At 37.7% G+C, this 11427-nt stretch overlaps 1 protein-coding gene across 1 annotated transcript; it reads right to left on the bottom strand.

Moving 5' to 3' along the window:
* Positions 1-5035: 5035 nt before the first annotated feature.
* On the bottom strand, positions 5036-7588 carry LOC106797953 (uncharacterized). Its single transcript, XM_014773269.1, has 3 exons — positions 6782-7588; positions 6455-6703; positions 5036-6205 (listed from the first exon to the last, which is right to left on the bottom strand). The coding sequence occupies exons 1-3, from the start codon at positions 7586-7588 to the stop codon at positions 5036-5038; spliced, it is 2226 nt and encodes a 741-aa protein (XP_014628755.1).
* Between the last annotated feature and the right edge of the window lie 3839 nt (positions 7589-11427).

The following is an 11427-nucleotide window of genomic DNA, read 5'->3' as shown; positions in this document are numbered from 1 at the left end:
CAGCTACTAAAGCAATAAAACAACCACAACAGATACTACCCGAGTTCGATCATTGGTGGAAATAATTCTTGGTCAAGGTTTACCTGCCTCATTGTTGAACTCTAGATTAGTTAGGATTTCTTTTTCCTAATGAACTGAAGGGGTAAGAAAAAAAATAGCCACCACGGCCACAATGGTGAACAGGAGTACAAACCCATGTTTGCCTAAGGAGTTCTACCATTACATCTTGGTGCAACTTTGGGCATAATGACTAACCCAAAAATAAGATGTGAATGAAATCTAGCACAACCAAATTTTTGAGCATGATTGCTTTTTTGTAATCAAGTACACTTGAAACTTCTTTCCTAGTTCTTTACACATTTAAAATAGTAGCAATCTTGCTTCCCGCGATAGTGTTTTCAAAGTTTACACGCCGCTATCCATGATTGATAATTGGGAGAACCACACTGCAAAAACTATTTGTTGTAGTTTGAGTAAAAGAACCCTAGGACCTGTACACATCAAGCCAAAATTCCATATTTCCAAATATCAGCTTGAGTTTCATACCTTGCAGTTGGATTCTAAAATTTCACCGTGATGAGCATCCCTATTGCTCATGTGGGTGTTGGCTGTGCACTAATTCCCTTAGTAGTCTATGGTAAACTCTGCAATTCCACCAATGTCCCACTCATGCCGCCTGTTTGCAACTAAGACACATATTTAAAAGCTTTGATACCAATTGAGAAGAACATCTTCAAAATCACATTACAAGTTAGTTTTGTAATTGGCCTTATTATAAACACTAGACCAGAATCCCATGCTTTCAATGTAGGACCCAAGTCTCATACCTAGCAATTGGATCCTACAAGAGTTGCTTGATTCATTATTGCCGCTATTGTCACTGTAGAAGCACTTTCTCACCAGTCATGCCATTACAGTGTTTCTAAAGGTAGCCATATAATGCTTCATTTTGCTATTGATACTTGTTTTTATTATATTGACTCATGATGTTTACATTTAAATGGGTGTTTTGTTCCTAATTTAGCATTATTGTTATGATAATAACTATACTTCCCTTGGTTGTGTCTTTATTTCCTTCCGTTTTTGCAAAAGGAAATCAGATAAGCTTAGTTCCAACATCTTAGATGATAAATTATACAAGCCAACTACTTTCAAAACCCCAAGATGAAGTTAACAGAAAAATCTTGGAGATGCCAGCATTAATTTTGGATCAAAAGGATAAAATGTTTTCAAATGTTCAATTCTAGTAATGAGCTGGTTGAAGATCCATTGGCAGTTGAGAGAGAAGGAGCTATGATCAACTGTTGGACATTAGAGGAGAGAAATATTTTCTCTGAGAAATTGGCAGTCTTTGAAAAAGATTTTCAAAAAGTTACTTCCTTCCTTGACCACAAGACAACTGCTGACTGTGTTGAACTCTACTACAAAGATCATAAGACCAATTGTTTCGAGAAAGATAAGAAGATGATGGGTTGTAAAAGTCGGAAGTCAAAAACATCCATAACTACCATGAAGGGATTGGGTTAAAAAAGGAAATCATAAAGCAAATGTTGATTCACAGAAGAAATTGATTAAAACTCCAGTGATGGTGTGCAGTGCTGCAGTTAACCAAAGAACGCGTTCAGGAAGACTCCACTTTTGGAGGATATCCGATGAAAGTGAGAGGGTTGCAGTTGATGCATTGATTGATATGTGTGATTCTCTTTCACCTGAGGCTACAAAACGTTGTCATGCCAACAACCTGTAACCACCTGACATTACTTGTTGGGATATTGATGATGGAACTTGCGAGTGGACAGGTGAGGAGAAGGCAGCCTTTCTTCAGGCTGTATCATCTTTCGGCAAGGATTTAAGGATAATTCTACAGCATGTAGGAACAAAGTCCAAAGATCGGTGCAAGAAATTTTTCATCAAGGGTCAGAAATCCCATAGGTTGGATCTCATGCGCCATAGACTTGAAAATATTGGATCTCTACTGAATGAAATAGATATTGGCATGAGTACTTACACTAACGATGCACACATTGTGGAGGGAGATTCAGCCGCTGACAATGATAAGTTAGATACAAAAACAAATGATGACCAGCCTTCATCTGCCGCGAACTCGAGCCATGATAAATCCAAACCTATGGAAGCTAGGAATCTTTCAACTAACTTTAAGGAATCAGTCATGGCAATGATAAGTCAGGCACCAAAACAAACGATGAGCAGTCTTCATCTGGCACGAACTTGAGCCATGATAAATCCAAACCTGTGGAAGCCAGGAATCGATCAGCTGACTTAAATGAATCGAGGGAAATTAATAGAGAATTTGATCATCAAGATAAAACCATCATTTCTAATACATAAAACAGTGAGTCTAAACTGGTGGACACTGATGGTTGTGGGGTTGTCTTGTACAATTCTGATAAGTCGAGTTCAGTCAAGGACACTGATGGCTTTGGCTTTTCAATTCAACCACATCATCATCAATATCACCTCCATGTTTACCATCTTTATCATCGAGTCGTGTACGAAATGACATCAACATCACAGATAGTTTATCCTCAGCAACAGAATGAGAGTGACATGGTTCAATTATCTCAGAAGCTGACGACACCAATTCTGTAACTGCATCTCCCACTTTATCTTTTCTGACTTCTATGATATCCGACATCATTGTAGCTCTCTTGTCCTTGACTGAACTCAACTTATCAGAATGGTACGAGACAATTCCACAACCATCAGTGCCCACTATTTTACACTCACCATTATATGTGTTAGAAATCATATTTTTATCTTGATGATCAAATTCTCTATTAATTTCATTTGATTCATTTAAGTCAGGTGACCGATTCCTGGCTTCTACAGGTTTGGATTTATCATGGCTCGAGTTCATGGTAGATGAAGGCTGCTCATCATTTGTTTTGGTGCCTGACTTATCATTGCCAATAACTGATTCCTTAAAGTAAGCTGAAAGATTCATGGCTTCCATAGGTTTGGATTTATCACGGCTCGAGTTCACGACTGATGAAGGCTGGTCATTATTTGTTTTTGTGCCTGACTTATCATTGTCAATGACTGAATCTGCCTCCCCAACATAGGCATAGTTAGCGTTAGTACTGCTGCTGAGATTTACTTCATTTAGTAGAGATCCAATATTTTCAAGTCCGTGGTGGATGAGTGTTGGAAATAAGACTTTTTATGTTTAGGAAAAGTGTTTAGGAATATTGGAGACTTTGAATAGAAACTTGATAGGAAGGAGAATTCTTTATGGAGGAGAGAATTTTGTATTTTTGCTTGATACAAATGTGAAGGATTACATCTCTATTTATACTACTCTAAGGAGAACTCTAGACACACTAATTCTAGAGAGTTCTCAACTCTAGAGATCCAAAGAGTATTCTAGAAAATATTACAACCATAAGAAATATCTAGGCACTCCAAACATTACAAGAATTCTCTAGAAACATGACCCATAATTACTTAAGCCCAAAATAACTAAGTCCAAGGAACCAAATAATTAATTTAGGCCCAAATCAAGTTTATATTTTAACATTCCCCCTTAAACTTGATTTGTGACTACAAGCATACTCCTTAGCTTCACGAAAGTTTCCAACTTGAGTGGCTTTGTGAAAATGTCGACAACTTGATCTTGACACATCACATACTTACCCTTTACCTCCTTCTTCTCAATGCATTCTCTTATGAAGTGGTAACGGGTGTCGATGTGCTTACTTCTTTCATAAAAGACTGGATTCTTTGCCAAAGCGAGTGCTGATTTATTGTCAACACATATTTCCATAGGTTCTTCTTGTGGCATTTTTAACTCTTTCAACAAGTTCCTTAGCCAAATTGCATGACAAACGCATGATGTGGCAGCGACATACTCAGCTTCACAAGTTGATAGTGTGACTATTGGTTGCTTTTTTGACATCCAAGTGAAAGCAGTATCTCCCATAAAGAACACAAAACCAGTAGTGCTCTTTCTATCATCCAAGTCTCCACTCCAATCGCTATCACTATAGCCAACAATGTTATACTTGTCAGAAGAGTAGTAGTGCAAGCCAAAGTTTGTTGTACCCTTTGATGTATCGAAGGATTCTCTTTGCCGCCTTGAAGTGAGTTGTGGTTGGAGCTTCCATGTAGCGACTTACTACTCCAACAGCATAGAGAATATCCGGCTTTGTACATGTCAAGTAACATAAACTTCAAACCAAACTTTTGTAAAGAGTTGGATCCACATTCTCTCCTTTTTCATGCTTGCTCAACTTGCTGCCACATTCCATCGGGGTGCCAACTGGATTGGCGTCATCCATCTTGAACTTCTTAAGGACTTCTTTGGCATAGGCTTCTTGGGTGATGAAAATTCTTTTGTCTTCTTGTTTTACTTTGATGCCGAGATAATATGCCATGAGCCCCATATCCGTCATCTCAAATTCATTTGACATATCTTTCTTGAACTCTTCGAACATGCTTGGATTGTTCCCTGTAAAGATCAAGTCATCTACATACAAACACACAATCAAAATATCTTCACTTTGCGCTTTGATATAGAGTGCATGCTCATATGGATACTTGATGAAGTTCTTGTCTTGAAAGTACTTGTCGATTCGAACATTCCAAGCTCTCGGTGCTTGCTTGAGACCGTACAACGCCTTCTTCAACTTCAAGACTTTTTCTTCTTGCCCTTTTACTTCATAGCCTAGTGGTTGCTCAATATAGACTTCTTCGAGAAAACCATTCAAGAAGGCTGACTTCACATCCATTTGATGGATCTTCCATTTATTTTGGGCTGCCAAAGAAATGATCAGTCTAATAGTTTCAAGACGAGCAACAGGAGCAAATACCTCATCATAGTCAATTTCTTGTCTTTGACTATAGCCTTTAGCCACCAATCTTGCTTTGTATCTCTCCACATCTCTTTTAGCATTCTTCTTTGCCTTGTACACCCATCTTACTCCGATTGCTTTGTGTCCTCGTGGAAGTGTAGTAAGTTCCCACGTATCATTCTTCGTGATTGACTTGATTTCTTCGTCCATGGCGTCTTTCCACTTTATGTTTTCCGCTGCTTCTTATAGCTTAGAGGCTCACAATCACCAAAAAGACAAAAGAGGTTAATGTCGTTTAGGTTTTTGGTTACCTCATAAATCTCTTCAATGCTCCTTAGTCGCGGTGTCCTCTCACTTGAACTTGTTTCATCCAGCCTTGGTGTCAGTGAGGCAGGTGGTGTAATATGTTCCTCTATGATTGGTTGTTGAATTTCATCATCTTCTTCAAAATAAAGAAGAAAATCATACTTATCTTCTTGAACACTCCAATCCCAACAATCTTCTTCGTCGAACTCCACGTCGCAACTTATGACGATCTTTCTACTATTTGGATTATAGAGCTTGTACCCCTTTGATCTTGAGTCGTAACCCACAAACACGTACTTCTCACTTTTATCATCGAGCTTTGTCCTCTTTTTGTCTGGAACATGGGTATAGGCAATGCTTCCAAACACTTTGAGGTTAGAGATCCTGGGCTTCCTTCCACTCCATGCTTCTTGTGGTGTCGTCTCATGCACGCTTCTTGTTGGGGAATGGTTTGTTAGGTAAACTACACATGCCACTGCTTCAACCCAAAACTCCTTCGGCATCTTCTTGCTCTTGAGCATGCTTCGCACCATGTTAAGTATGGTCCGGTTCTTTCTCTCTGCTACTCCATTTTGTTGTGGCGATCTTGGCACTGCCAGTGGGCGATGGATTCCATGGTCTTCACAATATTTGTTGAACTTATTTGAAGTGAACTCTCCTCCTCGATCAGATCTCATGGCCTTGATGGAAAGACCACTTTCTTTCTCCACGAGGGCTTTGAACTTCTTAAAGTTTTCAAACACTTCTGATTTCTCCTTTAAGAAATAAACCCAGGCTTTTCTGGAATAATCATCAATAAAGAGGAGAAAGTACTTATTCTTACCAAATGAATTGGGTTTGATTGGTCCACAGACATTGGTGTGTATGAGCTCTAGCGGCTTTGTTGCTCTTGTTGTTGTTTCCTTTGGAAAACTTTTACGAAATTGCTTCCCAATTAGACATCCTTCGCAAAGTTGGTCTGGGTGGTTGATGCTAGGCAAGCCTCTCACCATCTCCTTCTTCGCTAAATGTTCTAGACCGTCGAAGTTGAGATGCCCGAATCGTAGATGCCATAGCCACGAAGAGTCGGTATAGCAAGCCTTGAGACACTTTGCCACATCATTTTAAATGTTTAAGAGGAACATTCTATTCTTTGACATAGGCACCTTAGCAATCAAGTTATGTCTACAATCTCTCAAGAAAAGACTATGTTCTTTCAAATGGATGTCATAGTCTTTCTCTAATAATTGTCCCAAGCTCAAAATAATATTCTTCATGTTAGGCACATAGTAGACATTGGATATGAATTGATGACTCCCATTCTTCAAACGTATGAGAATTTTACCTATGCCTTTAACTGGTATCTTTGAGTCGTCTCCAAATGAGACATCGCCAGTTGCCGCTTCATTGATCTCCATGAACATGCTTTGATCGCCGCACATGTGGTTGCTTGCGCCGGTGTCGAGGTACCACTTGTTTCTTTTCTCTTCAAATTTGTTTTGGCACGCGAGTAGCAAAGTTTCTTCTTCTCCGCCTTTTTCTTCTACAAAGTTACCTTTCTCTTCAACCTTCTTCGAGAATCTACACTCGGATGCGTAGTGACCAATCTTGTTGCAATTGAAGCACTTGATTTGTGATTTGTCATACCTCGATCATGAATTTCCTCTTCCATGACCTCTTGTTACTTGTGGATTCCAACTTCTTTCTCCATTGTTGAATTTGTTGGAGTGGTTTTTGTAACCACCTCTACCTTCTCCTCCATGTCCTCGTCCACGTCCACGATCTTGGTCACGACCTCGTCCTCTTTGGCTCTTGTAATTTGCATAGTTTGCTTCCTTTACGTTGAGTTGTAGTAGTTGCTCCGTAGCCTCCTTTTGTTTAATTTTTCTCTTTTGTTTTTCTTCGTATGCTTGTAAGGAGCCCATGAGTTGCTTAATAGTCATGGTCTTTAAATCCTTGTTTTCTTCAATGTTGGTAACAATGAAGTCAAAACTTGGATTTAAAGTTCGAAGTATTTTTTTCATGACCTTCACCTCATCAACATCTTCACCAGTTCTTTTAAGTTGATTGACTACGGCCAATACTCGAGAAAAATAATCAGAAATTGACTCGGACTCCTCCATAAACAAATGCTCAAAGTCACCTCTAAGAGTTTGAAGACGAATCTTTTTTACCTGCTCAACTCCTTTGTTGCAAGTTTGAAGCTTATCCCATGCTTCTTTGGCCGTCGTTGCGTTGGATATCTTCTCAAATGTATCTTCATCCACCGATTGATAAATGAGAAAGAGAGCTTTCTTGTCTCTCTTTCTTGACTCCTTCAACGTCTCCTTTACACCTTGGCTTAGCGAGGCTTCATCTTGCTCCTCGAAGCCATTCTCTACGATATCCCACACATCTTGAGCTCCTAGTAGCGCCTTCATCTTGATACTCCAATTATCATAGTTGTTCTTTGTGAGCATCGGCATTTGGAAAGGAAAACCTCCATTCGCCATCTTTTGAGGATCTTGAAGCTCTCATACCACTTTGTTGGAAATAAGGCTTTTTATGTTTAGGAAAAGTGTTTAGGAATATTGGAGACTTTGAATAGAAACTTGATAGGAAGGAGAATTCTTTATGGAGGAGAGAATTTTGTATTTTTGCTTGATACAAATGTGTAGGATTACATCTCTATTTATACTACTCTAAGGAGAACTCTAGACACACTAATTCTAGAGAGTTCTCAACTCTAGAGATCCAAAGAGTATTCTAGAAAATATTACAACCATAAGAAATATCTAGACACTCCAAACACTACAAGAATTCTCTAGAAACATGACCCATAATTACTTAAGCCCAAAATAACTAAGTCCAAGGAACCAAATAATTAATTTAGGCCCAAATCAAGTTTATATTTCAACAATGAGATCCAACCTATGGGATTTGTGACCCTTGATGAAAAATTTCTTACACTGATCTTTGGACTTTGTTCCTATATGCTGTGCAATCATCATAAAATCATCGCCGAAAGACGATACAGCCTGACGAAAGTCAAAAACATCCACAACTACCGTGAAGGGATTGGGTTAAAAAAGGAAATCGTAAAACAAATGTTGATTCACAAAAGAAATTGATTAAAAATCCAGCGATGGTGTGCGGTGCTGCAGTTAACCAAAGAACGCGTTCAGGAAGACTCCACCTTTGGAGGAAATCCGATGAAAGTGAGAGGGTTGCAGTTGATGCATTGATTGATATGTGATTCTCTTTCACCTGAGGCTACAAAACGTTGTCATGCCAACAACCTGTAACCACCTGACATTACTTGTTGGGATATTGATGATGGAACTTGTGAGTGGACAGATGAGGAGAAGGCAGCCTTTCTTCAGGCTGCATCGTCTTTCGGCAAGGATTTTAGGATGATTCTACGGCATGTAGGAACAAAGTCCAATGATCGGTGCAATAAATTTTTCTTCAAGGGTTAGAAATCCCATAGGTTGGATCTCATGCGCCATAGACTTGAAAATATTGGATCTCTACTGAATGAAGTAAATCACAGCAGCACTACTAACACTAACTATGCCCAAGTTGGAAAATTACTGGTTGGTTAGTTACCTTGTTAGAAAAGAATATCCTTTCTAAGAGTCATTAAAATGATAGAAGAAAATTAAAGGACCTTTTTGTTATAAAATGGTCAATTTGTAACACCTAGCTAGAAAAAGAAAATGATTCGAATGGTGAGTTGTGAAAGGCTGGCTTACTTGGATCAATCTCGGTGCTGATAAGTTGCAGCACAATGTTTCTTGTTCCTATCCTATCATTGATGCCATCCAAATGCTTCAAGATAGTCTCTTTGAAATCCTATTTGATTTTATTCCTCACTGTCATCGGAAACTTTGCTCCCTTCCTCATCCTCACAACTCTTGTGTTATCCGAAGGAAGCAAGATAGTATTGACCCAGAAGGTGCCATGCTTGTTGTGCAGAAACACATTGTAGGAAGCAGAAACAAATGAGGAAAAACCCATAAGTTCTTTTGCAAGGGCCATGTTCTGTTTCTTTCTTAGCCTCTTTGCAATGGAACGGGTCGTGATGAGCAGCCCCGTATTTGATTAATACTATGAGAAGTAAGTCAGCATCCACCTATTTTTTAATTTTAAGAAAAGAAAAACATACATACATACTACTCCTTAGGACTATTTATTTGCCAATGAAATACCTAGCACTAACGAATCAAACTTAATCAACAATCAATTAGACATAAAGTCATTCACATTGGATAGTTATGCCAATGACATTAACTCAATCTACTAATTAAAATGCATACTTGTGTGTATTGGACATATATTGATGACTGAAATGAGGTTAGTATTATACATATTTATCAAAAGATGTCATAGAAAAATTCATCTGAAAGCTTGTTCCATAAGCTGCTTTAATAGTTCTTCAAATGGAATTTTTGCAAAAAATAATTATATAGCGCCTAACTAAATAGGATATTGAGTTTTTTTTATACATACTACTCCTTAGGACTATTTATTTGCCAATGAAATACCTAGCACTAACGAATCAAACTTAATCAACAATCAATTAGACATAAAGTCATTCACATTGGATAGTTATGCCAATGACATTAACTCAATCTACTAATTAAAATGCATACTTGTGTGTATTGGACATATATTGATGACTGAAATGAGGTTAGTATTATACATATTTATCAAAAGATGTCATAGAAAAATTCATCTGAAAGCTTGTTCCATAAGCTGCTTTAATAGTTCTTCAAATGGAATTTTTGCAAAAAATAATTATATAGCGCCTAACTAAATAGGATATTGAGTTTTTTTTACATGCATTTACTTAACAAGAAACTTAAAAATTAGTAAGTTTTAAACTATATGGTTGGAAAAAGAACAAGTTGAAGAGTGAAGGTTTCCAAACAACAATCCTTGACTAAAAAAAAATAGCTAGTTCTAGCAAATAAATCAAATCAACACTAAGAATGAGAAATAATACCAGCATCCCTATCCAAAAAATATTCAAGGATGAGACGTGAAAAAGGTCAGGATTTTCATGCTGCTAATGATATATCTAACATAATAATCTTGTTCCTTTTATAACTTTTAGGGTTATTATGGAGATGGACGGGAGTGGTATCGATGGTGCCTCACATATTGGGAAGCAAAATGAGTTCCTCGAAGGTTTGTGTGGCTTCGAGGAGGTGGCGACTGCCAATGGGGATATTGATGAATTCAGGGTAGAGCTTGGTGTTCAGGAGGTGCGTGACCATGTTGGTGATCTTGGAGACGAGATAAGGGTCGAGGGAGTAGTGGGAGGTGAGGGTTTTGGCGGAGAGGGGCTTCGCTGGAACAGATGTGTTCTACTGAGAGGGCGTGGAAGGCGGAGACAGAGTAGTGAGAGTGAGAAAGAGGGTTTGGAGGAATTGAGGGATGGAGAGGGAGCAACAAAATGAATGCGCCTACAAAAAACCGTCATGGGTCAAAAGCAAAAAAGTGTCAACAATGACGCTTTTTGTAAAACTGTTGTCATTCATCTCCTTTTATTTACAAATTTGTCACTGCTTTTTATTTTTAGACGGTTTCCAGAAACCGACTTTAATTGGACACCGTAAAATACTATTTTTACAGTAGTGTAACTGCCTAGCGACCATGGGGACATGGGTAGTTGTTATCTAGTCATGTATACAAACATATATGACTATATTGTTTTTGAAATGTGGATATAGACAATATGCTTTTTTTGGGATTTTTTTTATTTTTGACTGATACAGGACAATGTTATAACGACACCTCCCCATTATGAGATGTATTTAATTGAGAAAATATTAATATTAAATTTTTATGAGTATCATTGAATTTCATTTACTTTAAAGGATAAATATCTAGTCAACTTGAAAAACTTATTCAACTCTTCAATTGAAAATCTTATTTCAAATAATTGAATTTTTATGTATGCTAACACATCTTTTTCTCGTTTTGTGTGCACCCATTTCCAAAGGAACCTAGCCATGACTGTGGCTCTGGCTCTAGCATAACCTTTCAATAACCAAAAGACCACAAGCACAAGTTCTGGAAAAATGCTAACAATGCCTCTTTGTTTGTCCTCAAAGAGGTCCATTGATAATGTGTGAATTACTCCCTGATATGGTGTCTGTGCAATGCACATATAATATATGAATTACTGTCATATAAATAGAATATATAATAGTTTTAAAAATATAATTTTTTATACTGTCAAATTAAAAAAATAAGAATATTTCGATATAAAAAGAAATTAAAAATCATTCATATAAAAGTTATATACATTAAATTTAAACACAAATAACTAACAGCCTCTTGA

Source organism: Glycine max, unplaced genomic scaffold (genome assembly GCF_000004515.6).
Source record: "Glycine max cultivar Williams 82 unplaced genomic scaffold, Glycine_max_v4.0 scaffold_137, whole genome shotgun sequence".
Classification (NCBI taxonomy): Eukaryota; Viridiplantae; Streptophyta; class Magnoliopsida; order Fabales; family Fabaceae; genus Glycine; species Glycine max.
This window is presented reverse-complemented; position numbering and strand designations above follow the sequence as displayed.

Bases quoted from the DNA above. Each gene is read 5' to 3' on its own strand.
- LOC106797953 (XM_014773269.1), bottom strand. From the start codon at position 7,588: ATGGCGAATGGAGGTTTTCCTTTCCAAATGCCGATGCTCACAAAGAAC. The intron at 6,704-6,781 runs GTAACAAGAGGT...AATTGCAACAAG, and splicing joins AAAGAAGTTGGAATCCACAA to ATTGGTCACTACGCATCCGA. The intron at 6,206-6,454 runs GTTAAAGGCATA...GATGTGGCAAAG, and splicing joins GAGACGACTCAAAGATACCA to TGTCTCAAGGCTTGCTATAC.